General features: G+C 35.8%; 2 protein-coding genes across 2 annotated transcripts; one reads left to right on the forward strand and one right to left on the reverse strand.

Moving 5' to 3' along the window:
- The first annotated feature begins 11,231 nt into the window (after window positions 1-11,231).
- On the forward strand, window positions 11,232-12,532 carry LOC111894109 (membrane magnesium transporter). The gene is made up of 4 exons (XM_023890185.3): window positions 11,232-11,391; window positions 11,473-11,525; window positions 11,629-11,729; window positions 12,270-12,532. Exons 1-4 carry the CDS (start codon window positions 11,313-11,315, stop codon window positions 12,358-12,360), a joined length of 324 nt encoding a protein of 107 aa, XP_023745953.1. The 5' UTR covers window positions 11,232-11,312; the 3' UTR covers window positions 12,361-12,532.
- Window positions 12,533-12,814: 282 nt separating this feature from the next.
- On the reverse strand, window positions 12,815-14,438 carry LOC111894108 (transcription initiation factor TFIID subunit 8). The gene has a single exon (XM_023890184.3). It carries the CDS (start codon window positions 14,109-14,111, stop codon window positions 13,035-13,037), a length of 1,077 nt encoding a protein of 358 aa, XP_023745952.1. The 5' UTR covers window positions 14,112-14,438; the 3' UTR covers window positions 12,815-13,034.
- Window positions 14,439-15,118: the final 680 nt, after the last annotated feature.

Genomic DNA, 15,118 nt, shown 5'->3' on the forward strand with positions numbered 1-15,118 from the left:
TTATGGAAGTGGGTCCAATTAGATCCCATTTAAGGGTCCTAAGCCCAAAATAGTCGAATTGAATGCTTATTGGTCCATTAGGCCCAATAAGGAAATCCTAGTCCAGTAGAAGTGGGTCGATGGCACCAATGTCGGCCCACTAGTAGTTGATTATATTTGAGATGATTGTCTTTGTGATAATTGTCCGATGTGTCACTATCTGATATGCTTTATGTGCTAGTATGCTATAATATTATGTGATACTGGTAAGAGGGGTAGGTTAGACCCCGTAGCCATTTGAGATAAACCAGAGGGTAGATCGGGCACCCAAATAGGCATGACAGTATGTTATGCTATGTTATTATGTGGTAGTGGTAAGGGGTGAAATAGTCCCCAACTATCGGTTGAAAGAGACTGAAGGGGTAGGCCAGCACCCAGATATGCTAGGCAGTATGTGATTTATATGTATATGCTAGGGTATTATGTGGTGGTAGTAGGGGTGAAATAGTCCCCAGTTAGTGGTTGAAAGAGACTGAAGGGGTAGGCCAACACCCAGATATGCTAGGTGGTTACTGGTTGAAAGAGACCGAATGGGTAGGTCGGCACCCAATCTAACGACCCAATTTTCACGTCCAAAAATTTCGTTATAAAACATTACATAAAAGCATCAATAGTTAAAACATTGTTTGATTAAACCATTTCACATCGAAAACCAAGTTGAAAACCACAACATTCGATCAATCAAATATCAGAGTATCAATCCCAGAATAAACTCGTAACTGTGGAAACAAGAGAGTGTGTGTGTGACATGTTGCTACCACACCGGCTCCTTTCCCCTAGCTGAGGAGGTTCCTGAAACCAAAACTGAAATCCGTAAGCACAAAGCTTAGTGAGTTCCCCCAACCTACCACATACCATGCAAACACATAACACAATTACTGCCAGGCTATTCTGGGGTGCCTGACTACCCGGTACGGCCATTCTGGGGCGCCGACTACCCGTGCGGCCATTTTGGGGTGCCGTCCTACCCGTGTCAAGCCATTCTGGGGTGCTGACTACCCGTCGGTCCTAACAACCGATCCTCGGGGACTAGTCCCCTCCCACTACCTCTATCGCATATAACATAACAAGCCAGTATGCAAACATATCATCACGTACTGTCAGACATTTCTGGGGTGTCTGAACTACCCTCCGGTCCTATCAACCGATCTCTACCTCTATCTCATATAACATATCATGCTAGCATATAACATATCAGGTAGTAGCAAACCTAGATGATATCACAAAGACAATCATCTAACATACGACTCCTACTGGTGGGCCGACATTGTGGTCGTAGACCCACCGCTACTGGAAGGTAACTCACCTCGAAGTAGCTGCTGATCTGATCGGGAACTGACTGTCTACTGCTGCTGCTGCTGCTCCGGAAACCCTCCGGCTGCAATTCCCACAACATACTCAATCAAACACTGCTAACTGTCCTTTGGGTAAAATGACCATTTTACCCCTGATCATGCCCTAAGTCAAAGTCAGAGTCAACTTTCAATTGACCCGACTCGCCGAGTTGGCTTTCCAACTCGTCGAGTCCCTACCCAAACGATTGTCCTGAATCCCGTTTCTACTCGTCGAGTTAGGCGACGACTCGACGAGTTCTCCTTCTAAACTAATATTCAAGTCCTTCATCCTACTCGCCGAGTTGTATGAACAACTCGTCGAGTTCATCTTCATCCGATGAACACTTATGCTAAGACTCGCCGAGTTGTATGAACAACTCGCCGAGTCTGTTCTTGATCTAAGGAAATTGCCTTGAACTCGTCGAGTCAGGGCATTGACTCGCCGAGTTCCTCCATAGATGAGTTCAGCTTCCGACTCACTGAGTCACACCCCGTGACTCACTGCTCACTCGACACTACGAAAAGGGGACAAACTCGGAGACTCGCGAACAGACTCGCCGAGTCACATGAACGACTCGCCGAGTCGTTGCCATGCACCCACTAAATACACAGATTTGCTCAATTCCAGTCCATGCCATTCACGGATCTGGACTCCTAGAACACGAATCACACGTAAAGTTTCCAACTTTACGTGTAGATATTCACCAATACGGATTTTAGGGTTCAAAATGTACTTAAAATGATAGATCCAAGGTTTTCAAGCAATGAGGGTCCATAAAGGCTACAGATCCGAGCCCTTAGAGCCCAAACATGCCTAGATCCGAAGTCCCTCAACACTATAAGCTCATTACACAAAGGTCAAGACTAGAAGAAGCCTTGAAATGGCTATCACAAGCTCTCAATGAGATAATAATGAAGGGACAGAGAGGGTTTCGAGTCCAATACCTCTAAAAGTTCTGAAATGGCACAAAGATTCTGGATCTTCTTCCTCTCCTCTTGATCTACCTTCTTCTTCTCTCCAAAACTTCAAAGAAATGCACCAAAATCACCCAAATTACCAAAAGAGGAGTTAGAGCTTCGAGAGGGAGTGTTCTGGACGCAATGGGGGCGGATATGAGGCACAAAACATCGTTTAAATAGGGTGCAACCCCTGAGACTTAGGGTTTCATCCAACAGCGGTGACTCGCCGAGTCCAGAATATGGACTCGCCGAGTCGCCAACTTAAACATGTCCCGGGTCCCGTCCTTACTCGGCGAGTCGGACCTATGACTCGCCGAGTCCAAGGCTAAAAAGAAGGAAAATACTCAATAAGATTTACATACCAGGAACCAGGTGCTACACCCAAATATGCTAGGCGGTTACTGGTTGAAAGAGACCGAAGGGGTAGGTCAGACACCCATATATGCTTAACAATATTTTATTTGTATGGTATGTGGTATGATAGGGGAACTCATTAAGTTCCGTGCTTAAGGTTTACAGTTTTGGTTTCAAGTACTTTTTCAAAATGAACGGAGTCGGCAGGATCGCAGCGCATCACACTATGATTTCAGCATTATGAGATCTTTGGGAGTTGTGCTCTGATAACACTTTTCTATGACATGTTTTAGTTATTTGAAATACTGGTTTTCAATTATGAAATGAGTTGGCACTATGGATGTTTCAGACTATCGGTTTTATAATAACTTAATTAAAAATGAAATTTTTGGTCTTGAAATTTGGGATGTTACAGCAGATTCCGACGATGATTATCAAATATCACCTGAGGTGGTTGCTGGAGTTGACTGGCAGCTATTTTCGAGATCTTTAGGCGAGGAAGAGAGAAAATAAATATGGGGTTGGATTGGGTTGGGATGGGACCCATATGCTTTTTTTTGTTAAATATGTTTTCTAATAAGATAAAATTATTTAAAATGAAATAAATAAGGACACACTAGTTTTTTTAGGTCACACATGGACTAAACACGTCACAAAAACACATAGTAGAGACTTTCCGAATTAAAAAAAGAAGTTAGAGATCAAACATACAAGTTACCCCAAACCACATGGACCATTCATATAATTTACTCTTTAAATTTTCTTAATTTGCTTGAAAATCATATTTATATGAAAATTACGACTAAGATTATATATTTATGTTTACATATTAACTTATTTATTATTATATGTGTAAAAATGGAAAACTTTAGAAAAATGCCTAATATTTTGGGTTAGTTTATGAAAAAATCCAAAATTTTGTTTTGTTTACAAAAAAGTCTTAATTACTAGATAAAAAAAATTCAAATCAACCATTTTTTACTGCTAAACTATTTTTTAGCCGATTACTTCAAGAAAACTTCCATTATGTTGGCTAGTTTATGAAAAAGTCCATTTTTTTACTTCATCTATTTTAACATTTCACTAAAATTCTCAAAATTTCTTAGTTGAAATTATGAATATGAATAAATGTCATAGAATTGATCATAGAAGAACAAACACCACATTTCATTCGATCTTGATGTTTTGGAGCTCTTAAATTGAAACTTATTGATTTTTGAAGTAATTGATCGATGGAAGAATTGTTCATATATGTGTAACATTTTAGGATAAAACTCATAATCTTCTCTAAAATTCATACAATCTTACCTAACATACTATTGTATTGATTGATTTATTAACAATCAATGATTTCTTGATTATATGAACCAGTGTGTCCGCAAGTGGCGCCTAAACATGAGTTTGGTGATTTTTGTCTTCAAAATGCATTCCATAATTTTAACCACATGTGCGTGCATAGTTGTTGGAGTACAACCACACATATAAGTTTATAAACTCATTATACATCTATGTTTATAAACCTACTAAGATTTTGATCATTTTCTTATGTAAGACTCATTCCCACAACCATTTTATTTTCTAACTTTATTTCCAAATACTTATTTTTGAACTTCGATATCTTACTCACACATACTTCATTTTGGACACAACATATATCGTTTTGAAGCTCTCACGAAAGAGAACACAGCCAACAAATGATTAAATATATACAAATATATATATATATATATATATATATATATATATATATATATATATATATATATATATATATATATATATATATATATATTTAAATGTGTCCAACGTTTAATAAAAATACATAAGTTTTATTAAATTTTCCAACATCAGGTTCCGCCAAAAGCCAATTACAGTTTCTAGTTGTTCCAGTTTCAACATTCGGGTTGGGTCCAGACTCCAGACAATTTACAACCCTACATTTTCCAAAACATCATCTCTTTTTTTTTTCTTTTTCATAATCTCGTATAATTTCTCTGTTATATGGAATTGGTTTGATATATAAGCATTAGTTGTGATACACAAGCAAAAAACTTTATATAGATGTTTATGCCCGTTTTGTAATTATCTCTAAAATGAATTTAAGGTATTATTTTTTTTGGGAAAATGACTTAAAAAGGTAACTATATTTCAATTTTGTACAAAAAAAACACCATTTAAGTATACCCTGATCAAAAAATACCATTTAACTGATGAATTCGTTAAAAAAACACCATCTAAATTCGCATTTTGCTATTTAATTCCAGTGTGGTAACCGGATGGAGATGAGAATGGTTGACTTGTCATCTTTCTTAATGTGTGGGTTACCTAGTTGGCATGGAGTTGACATGTAGGATATTTTTCCCTTTATAACCCATTACTGAAACAAATTAGGGAAAGGGAAAATGACTTGATAGGGTAAAATACTTTTTGAAATATACACATTTAGTCCTTTTTTTGTAAAATAAACCCTTATACTTTATTTTTTGTAACAATGCAATCCTTGTGACCGGCTATACCCGGTATACCGGTCATATACGAATTTTCTTTTAGGGAAAATGACTTGATAAGGTAATATACTTTTTGAATTGTACACATTTAGTCCTTATTCTTTTTTTTTTTTTTGTAAAATAAACCCTTATACTTTATTAATATATACACATTAGGTCATTTTCATCGGATTCTACAGGTTTTGCTGATGTGGAAGCACATTATGTCATTTTCACCGGAGGTGGGTGATCCTCCAGCAACAAGAAAAGGGCGACGACCCTTCTCTTTCTCGTCTCTCTTCCTTCTGGTCGAACAACAACAGCCAAACACCCTTTACCTGTTGTGTTTCTCCGATCTGTCTCTCTTTGCCTCCATCTTTGAGATATGTTGCCAGAAAAAGAAGAAAGAATCGATGAGGGGGCTACCAGAGCAGCTCCTCGATGCCAACTACCGTCTCTACTTCCTCCTGCCTCCCCCTTCGACCTTGTTATTTTTGCCATCATTCCTCCTTGCTACCAGTGATGTGTAGGAACACACAAAGGAGTCGCCGGAGATTGGGGTTCTCCTTCTTTTTCATGATGAATAAAAGTTGGAAAAATCTCGTTGTGGATATGTGGATGCCACTTGGGTATTTCATTTCAACAAAATAAAAGAAAGGGAAAATGACTTGATAGGGTAAGATACTTTTTGAAATGTACACATTTAGTCCTTATTCTTTTTTTTTTGTAAAATAAACCCTTCAACGTCAGCAAAACCTATAGAATTCGGTGAAAATGACCTAATGTGTACATATTAATAAAGTATTAGGGTTTATTTTACAAAAAGAAAAGAATAAGGATTAAATGTGTACATTTCAAAAAGTATCTTACCCTATCAAGTCATTATCCCTTAGGGGAAAAATCTCTACTCCTCTGTAACAATTTCCTCCTTTTTCCATGGCTTCTTTTTCTTCCTCTAAATCCGTCATTTCCAAGTCAAGAACCAACATTTGAAAAGCTAATCCTGGTAGAAAGCATTGTGATTTTGGATACATTGCTCGAATTTGGACATCAACAACCAAAGCTAATCCTGGCAAAAAGTTTATGGTTTGGCCCTATTCCTTGGTAAGTTTAGCTTAAAGATTTTTATTTCCATCTCCTAAATAATTTCTTGGTTATGTGACTTATTTTTCCTTGAATATGAATGATCGAAATAAGGAAAGTTGTAAGTTCTGAAAATGGGTTGATGATGATGCAGAAGGACCAAAAGTAAGCTTAATGGAAGTCAAGATTTAAGTATTGGAAAATGTTTTGAAATCATACAAGATGAAGACAGATGAGGATGGTATGAGTTTTAGAAAGAAACTCGATGAAATGACTAGGACATTAGAAATTCATAAATGTTGTTTCTGGATGCTTTTTGTTATGCTTGTAGTGAAATTCATTATGTAGTATAGGGAAAATGAATGGAATGTCGATTCCAATGTGTTTTGTAAAGGGATGCTTTTGTAGCTTTAATGAATTCAAGGGCATATACGCATATTTGCTGCCTTTTAATGTTTATTTTATTTTATTTGTTTTGTGTTTTTTGAACTAAAACACACTTTAAGGAGCAACTGGATATTTTTGTCGGATCTTGAAAAATATATGATATATAAAAAACACAGTTTAACACATTGATACTAAATTAATGTAAACTTCATGCCATGGTACCTACCTGTGTGTATCTCTTCGCCACCTTCTTCGATTATATTGATATATTCATGATCTCTTTTCAAAGCAATATGACAGATTTGACGAACCTTCACATCAATAAAAAAAAATATTACTTTCATCAAGTACGTAATAAGTTTGCTTGTTTTGCAAGAACCATGAAAAACTAAACTATATAAAGAAATTACCAACCACACTGAAAAAAGAAAGAAACCTCAGGTGGGACAGTGGCTAAAAAAAGAAGTGTCTGTTTCTGTTTTGGCACAGCTGCTATGATGGTTTCGATGTCTTTACAGAATCCCATGTCTAATAAATGAGCAGCTTCTTCAAGAACCAAAACCTTCACTCCCATGATCCGTGTGGCAAATCAAGATGTATTCATGATATGATCTTTCAGCCTTCCAAGTGTCACCACAAGGATCGGACACAGGTTTTCTTGGATGCGTCTTTGTTATGTACAAAGTCTGGTGCCTCCGATTACAACTTGAACACCCACAGAAGGATGATTATTAAGATTTTGAGGAGGCTGCAGGGTGATTTTTTTTCATAAAGGAGGCTACATATTAACTTGACAAATTGGACAAAAAATAGGTCATGGTAAATAGGGGTATATTGGTCAATAAAGGAAGAACAATTATAACGTTATCCATGAAGGGGAACAAATGAATGAACCATATGATATACAGGGACAGTCCCTTATATTGCACCAATAGAACACATAATTCAACAAAAGGAAACAAAATATCATAATTGTCAATTTTATCATTTTATTTTATAACCTGTCATTTCAGACTAGTTTATGTTGTATTATTATGAAATCAATGAGATGTAGAGACACATGATTACAGCAGCATACAGCTGGTACATCCACATCTAATAATTTTTTTTAACAAGATAAAGGTAATTGTGCAAACAAACATTAAACAATAGTTTTATGTGCAGTATGCACCAAAAGATGTGCCTTTCATAGTTTTAGGCATAAACAAACATAAGTTTTATGTGCAGTATGCACCAAAAGATGTGCCTTTCATAGTTCTAGGCATAAATAAACATAAGTTTGATGTGCACTATGCACCAAAAGATGTGTCTTTCATAGTTCAAGCATAATAAAACACATGACCTGGCTTAAATTGACTGGGTTTCCAATATTATCCCTAGTACCCCCACCTTTTTCTTCAGCTTCAACTTTATGATTCTCTTAGAATGGCATTTTCTCTTTTTCATACTGCTAATGTTTTCGCTGATCCCCCCTACATCTGCAATAGGTTCATCTGCCACATACTCCTCCTCATGGTTTTCTACTTCATTTGTCATATACTCCTCTTCATGGTCTTCACTTCATCTGTCACATACTCCTTTTCATGGTCTTCTACTTCATCTGCTACATACTCCTCCTTATGGTCTTCTATTTCATCTGCTACACACGCCTCTTCTAGTACTTCATTTGTAACTGCATCAAGAGAAAATGATTGTGTATTGTAATCAAGAGAAAATGATTATGTGTATTGTAATTAGGAAGCTAACCTTGGTTCAATAAGAGACATGTTCTTTTATTGCGACCTTGCTTACAATGACCACATTTTGGAATCCCTCCCTTCTTGCTAACAGTATGCCTTCCTTATTTCTCCGTAGGACATTTCTTCCTATTCACCTTTGGTCTCCCAGGCAGCCTTCTACGTATTGGTGGCAAGATGATAGTAGCAACTATAATAGTTGGCCATAAATCAACTCCATTAATTGGCTTTATTGTATATCTATAGCAACTTCCAAACATGCCTTTTGTGAACCAAACTGAAACATAGTCTTCTACATTCCCATTCAAAAACAATATTGTTGCAGTGGCATGCAAAGACGGCATCCCACTAATCTGCCAGGATCTGCATGCATAAGTTCTGTTGTTCAAGTCAACTCTATATCCTTCATGCAATAATCTGAACTCATATTGTTGTGGACCACTTGGAGTAACTTCCCAATACCTGTGATGAAATGTTATAGAAAAGTAGGTATTTTCCCTTAAGTAAATTAGCTTGTGAAGTAAGTAGCAAACCTTTGTGCTTTTTTCAAATTCTTAATCCTCATTCTGATGGAGGGACATATTCGCAAGTTCCATTTTTCTCCCTTCTTCTTTTGATTGAACATTCTCTCCATGACATAGACTCTAATTTCTTCAAGTATAATTATTATCGGTTTTTCCTTGCCTATACAATTGCAGAATTGGAGGATTCTGATATGCCATTCTCTACAGCATCACAACACCTATCTTCCAAAAAAAAAAATGCCCCACACCATTTGTTTAGATCTCTTTCCATCAAGTGGTCATAAGAATTTATGCTAAGTTGCCTAATTTCCCTCATTATAGCTTCAAATGTTTTTTGAGTTGTAGACTTTACAGCAGTCCAAAAAAGCTTCTTAAACTCAACTCCCGTAAACTTTTTCTTAAAGTTGCATTGATGTTCCTAGCACATTGTCTATGCTCACTTCCTGGTGCTTTCTCCTTTACAGCCTCAACTAGACCCTTGTGCTAGTCAGAAATGATTGTTAGCCCTGTACCATCTCCCATCTAAATTTCATCAAGTAGTAGTTCTAAGAACCACTTCCAATTTTGTTTGTTTTCAACTGTAACTACAACCCATGCTAGGGGATATATTTGATTATTGGAGTCCCTACCAACAACTGCTAATACCTCACCTATACAAATACCCTTTAGAAAACATCTGTCAATACCAATCACCCTCCTACACCATTCAATTCATCCATCCTTAACACCCTTCAAGCAAACATACATCTTCGAAAAGTACATTGTAGAATCAGACATATTATCTATATCTATTTTGACTGTTGAACCCAGATCAACCCTCAACAACTTAACACCATAGTTCCTTATCTTTACATAGTGGCCCACCAAACTTCCCTCAATGTCATCCCATGCAAACCTTCTGGCATTTCTACATTGCCCAACACTTACATTAAGACCAAAATTGGTTTTCACCAACGCTTTCATTTTCCAGTAACTAAGCCTAAGCTTTTTCCAATATGTCACTAATTAACATTTTTCCAATCCACCTAAATGTAACAATTGACCCCATATTTACCGCTCTACAAAAGTTGTGTTCATCAATTTGTGGTCTGATTTGGAATGATTTTTCTTGGCTCATCCAAGTAGCCTACAATCTAAAAGGGCAATGTGCCTTTCCTTCAACTTTACGACACCTAACTAATAATTTACTTGCAACATTTTTTCATACCACAGTTTGTAACCATTAGAAACAACATAATTGGCAATCATTTTCTTAAGTTCATAACGATCACAAAATTTCATACCTAAGACGGGTTTCATTGTGTCCCATTGTTGGTTAAGATCATGAACAGAAAAGTAAACTTCATCTATGCTGTCACCATCTTCATCATTAACCCCTCCCTTTGGAATAACATTTGTGTGGGCCAAAAATGGATCTGTAGATTTCTTTAATGGAATAACTTCCTCATCAAGTTCATAGTCTAGTGATATATCATCCGACATGACTGAGTCTACATCATCCTCATATTCATCACTTTCTGTGTCCCCTTCTTCAGCTTTTTCTTCGTTAATCCACTCCATGATTGGCTCTTGATATTCATCAATGCACACATTGATTTTACAATCATTGGCATACCCATCATCAAGAAACCTCACATAGTCATTATCCTCTCTTAGTTCTCTCAATCCATCTACCGCAAACCAATTTTGAAGACAATAATATACATCAATGCAACTTTCCTTGGTTAATTTTTGAAGCTGTAAGATGAACTCCTTGAACCCCATGCTTTTGAAATCAACTCCGTAACAGATGTTTTCAAAGGATTGAAATACACTAACGGCTTAGGGACAAAGGTCCCACCATGGTAAACATCGACAATAAGCATACATTGCATCTTAAGTGAAAAATCGACGCGAAAGAGCGAACCCTAATTTCATCGTCTGTGAAAAAACCTCCAACGTTCTTTGTGATTTTGAGTTTTGCGTAAGGGTTATTCCACGTAATAGAGGGAGAAGCCACGTAATTGTTTATTTTTTTCATCCCGGTAACATTTACCTCCTCACCGGTAGAACCGATTATCACACTCGAATCAAAGAGCAAAATGTGAATTTAGATGGTATTTTTTGAACGAATTCTTTAGTTAGATGGTATTTTTTGAACAAAATTGAAACATAGTTATCTTTTTAAATCATTTTCCTTTTTTTTTTTGCAAGTTAAATGATAATATTATAGGATCCAAACGAACGTCCTTACTTTCTTAGGGGAGAAATTTGTCAATTGAGTACAAGTACAGGGACTACTTGTGTAATTAAATCTTTTTTTATCAGTATCGCTATTCCAATCGTCGTCTTTTTATTCGTTTCCTAGTATAAGCTGTAAACCCCAAATCCAACTTCCACTAATCGCCATCGCCGGCGATCGCTTCAACCATGGCAAAGAGTATGAGCTTCGTCGTCGGCGTCATCGCAGTTCTTATGCTCTTACACGCTGCTTACTCTACCATTCAATGTAACTCTCTGATTTCCTTGATTGCTTGTGGCTTTGATTTTCATCTATCAAAAACTAACTTTTTTTTTTCTCGATAATTAGATAGGGCTTTGCTCAAGATCACTGAGGATGAGTTTTCCGGACCTCCATTTGAAGTAATCTCTCGCTGTTACTCTCTAATTTATACATGTATATGTTTTTTTGTGTGTTTGTGAATCTAATTTGGTCCTCGTTTCTCTTTTTGGGTATAATTTACAGGTGCTACTTGAATTGGCATTAGTATTGGTTTTGAGTCTGTTTGCTGGATTAACAGTTCCAGGGAATTTCCGATCTATACTCCCAGATTCAGATGAGAACAGGTACTTTATATATAAAAAGCGGTGTTTGATTTAAACTTAGGTGAAATCTGATTCTATAGTTAGTTTCCAAACAAGTGGACACTTGATTCTAATTGGAAGCTCTTTTTTTCCAATTTCTTGTTATTCAACTGTTAAGTTTTCTTCTTGGATTCTTAGGTATTGCATATAAATCTTGTATGAATTATGAAACACCTTATGCCTAGTTTTAGAATTAGAAGATCCATTGAGTTGAATTATGAGACCTTTATTTCTATTATTAGTAGTTTGAAGCATTTGGCTTAATTGCATATACCTGTTATATTTTGGTATCATTGGCACATGTTCACTTCAAAAGATTAAGGTTTTGAGTTTATGCTTGAAGATTTTTCACTTTGCACATTTGTAATGGTGTGTGCTTTTTCTTTTATGCTTGCATCATCTTTCATCTCAATGAAAATCTTTTCTACGTTTCTTTGAGCTTTTATCTCTTACAACAATGATACATAAATCTTTAAAATTGAAGGGGCAAAGTTGTAATTTTTGGAACTTGTTGAAATGCAGGGTTGTGTCTCTACCCGCAAATATGAACTTTATGATCTTCAATCATCGTGGAAAGGCGTTCCCTACAGAAACTGGGTTAAAGCTCAACTGAATTTAAGAACAAGAATTTTTTTTGCTGAATTTAAGAACAAGACCTTTTAGTATTTATTTCCTTCAAAATACATTTCACTTTCTTGAGACTTGATAGATTGTTTGTGTCATAATGTTGCATTAGTATTGTTTTAGATATTTGATCCATCATATGATAAAATGATTTTGGTTAATCATGTGTTCAGTTACTATTTTGTGTCTTTGTTTGTTCTTCTATGAACACGTTTGATGAATAATGCCATAATGGCAGTTAAGATGCGTCTGAGTGTTTAGATGAATTAAAATAAAATAAAAATAAATAAAAACGTACTTATTGACTCAAATAAGCAGTTTCTGATAAGCTAAAATCTTAAAGATTTCAGGTGTTAATGCAACAACAGATTCATGTTTCAATATAGTGACATTACACAAATCATGTACTCAATGAAATAGCATCTTAAGTTCAACAACAAAAGTCAATTTAATTAAATATCGATTAAAAATTGTAAAAATACTTCACAAGAATTAACAAATTCAAAAGGACAATGCACAATAAATAACTTGTTCAACTGCTCAAAATGGTTTCTTTGCATGATAAAGCTACAATCTTTTCAAAACTATGAGGAACTACTATAAAGATTTCACACAGATCTAATGTCTATGTATATCATAAAGGGCAATTCAGTAATTTCATCTCTACAACTGAGCAAGATCCAACCTGTTCTCCATAGATTGTCTCAAAATATACTCAGCTCTCCTCTTCTTCTCATCCATCACATCATCACGCCCAAACCATGATGAAATCCTTCCAGTACCCCTATTCCATAACCTCAAATCCAAGGAATCACCAATCAGTTTCCTTCCATTACTAAAATTCAATCGAACAGCAGGTCTCTTATCAAGAACATCTCTTTCAGTTTCACCATTCTCACCAGATTCAGAAACCCTACTATTCAAAGCTTCAATAACAGGTGCAAACGCCTCCAATATAGACACATGATTCTCCAAATTCACATCATTCACGTGTTTATCTGACAAAACAACTGGCTTCTCACCAAATCCAAATCGGATCTTCTTGCTACTGCCATTTGCGACCTCAGAAGAAGATGATGTTGGAGGTGATTTAGACAACAATCGTTTTTGTAAAGTCAACAATGAGTTTTCGGCTTTTCTTCTTTGTCTAGCGAGCTCAACTTTATCTGATCTTGGATCTGAAGTCCTCTCGTTCCATACAGCAGAGTGAATGTAAGTATGGGGATCTGGAAATGCAGGTAGCCAATCAGGTACGTGTTTGAACTCTGGTGTTTCACCCATTTGGAGAAAACTTGGGGTTAATTTTCTATCTCTAACAATCGGAAAAGTGGGAATAGGTTGAGCAAAAGGAAGTTCGTCTTCTTCAATGGCTTCAACGTACTCCATGATCTCCTTCATGGAAGAACTAGAACGGATCAAATTTGTACAGGTTTCTGACCCGCCTGGAAACCCGACAGAAGAACTCAAATCCTCCAAGCTTTGAATTACGTCGAACACATTGCACTCTGTTCTATTGGCTACATTAGCGTAAAACTTTGAGGTTTTCCCTAAATCTTTCACGTACCTGATAGCAATATCGGCGAGAGACGCTAGAGCAGAATCGTTAACACTGTGGAAACCAACACGCTCGCATATCTGAGCTACTGCTACTTTTGCGACAGCTCTACCGAATTCATCAGCGGCTACTCGATTTTTCTTTTCATCGAACTCGTTGTCGTCTACTCCACCTCCATTGCTCATATTCAGACTCTCGTATCATGAAGGGTTACTCGATAACAAAATTGAACTCGTTCGAAATCAGGTACTTGAAAGAATTGGAACCCTAGCGATGTGAATTGATCCTGATATCACAATTTGGGAGATACACAACAAAATTGAATTCACGGCGTACCGTTTGTTTCGTGGGAATTTGATATTTGAAGGGAATCACTACAAATTCGCCTATTGTGCAATCAAATCAGGAGTTTGGAGATCCCAAATATCAATTTTGAAGAGTAATTCATGAAAGTGATTTTGAATGACTTGATGAACCCTAGATCCTGATTGATGAGTAAACCAGGAGAGGGGGTGGTATTTATAGAAGGGGAGAAAATTACGAGTAAGGGTAGGAGTTTAGAAAAGACGTTACTACCCACTAAATGTTTGCCCAAAAGAAATATTTTTCAAGAAATAATTTTTTTTTTATATATGTTACTGTATAAATAATTTAAATATCCTTTTATATTTCTTTTTATTTATTTTCTTATCCATCTTAAATATTATATAGAAAAAAATGTAGGATAATATTTAATTTTTCTTTTAATATCTTGATTTTTAATAAGATTAAAATTTAAAGTGTTTTTTTTTTTTTTTTTTTTTTTTTTTTTTTTTTTTTTTTTTTTTACAAATATATCAAATTAATATATGAAAATCAAGACATCAATACACATGTAAACATCACAATGCAATCGTTACCAATGACAATGGGTCATGTTGAGTCATTTTCGAATTGATACATATAGTTAAACAAGATGAAAATCAATCGATCCAACTTGTTTATTAAATAGGTTGAAATCATCTTCACATATTTAGTTTTTGGTCAACCCAACTTATTTAATAAATATGTTAACTTGAGTTCACCTATTTAAATTTCAAAATAAACATTAAAAACTCTAAAAATTATTCAAAAAAAATTATATGTCAAATACAACTCATATTTATTGTTATTGAACATAAATTCAAGCCTTTTTATATGGTTACGGGGCATA

This window comes from Lactuca sativa, chromosome 6, assembly GCF_002870075.4.
Source record: "Lactuca sativa cultivar Salinas chromosome 6, Lsat_Salinas_v11, whole genome shotgun sequence".
Lineage (NCBI taxonomy): Eukaryota > Viridiplantae > Streptophyta > Magnoliopsida > Asterales > Asteraceae > Lactuca > Lactuca sativa.

What these genes read in the sequence shown, in the direction of transcription:
- LOC111894109 (XM_023890185.3), top strand. Translation starts at nt 11,313, where the DNA reads ATGGCAAAGAGTATGAGCTTCGTCGTCGGCGTCATCGCAGTTCTTATG. An exon ending in TGCTTACTCTACCATTCAAT is followed by an intron (nt 11,392 to 11,472) that starts GTAACTCTCTGA and finishes CTCGATAATTAG; the next exon opens with ATAGGGCTTTGCTCAAGATC. An exon ending in TTTCCGGACCTCCATTTGAA is followed by an intron (nt 11,526 to 11,628) that starts GTAATCTCTCGC and finishes TATAATTTACAG; the next exon opens with GTGCTACTTGAATTGGCATT.
- LOC111894108 (XM_023890184.3), bottom strand. Translation starts at nt 14,111, where the DNA reads ATGAGCAATGGAGGTGGAGTAGACGACAACGAGTTCGATGAAAAGAAA.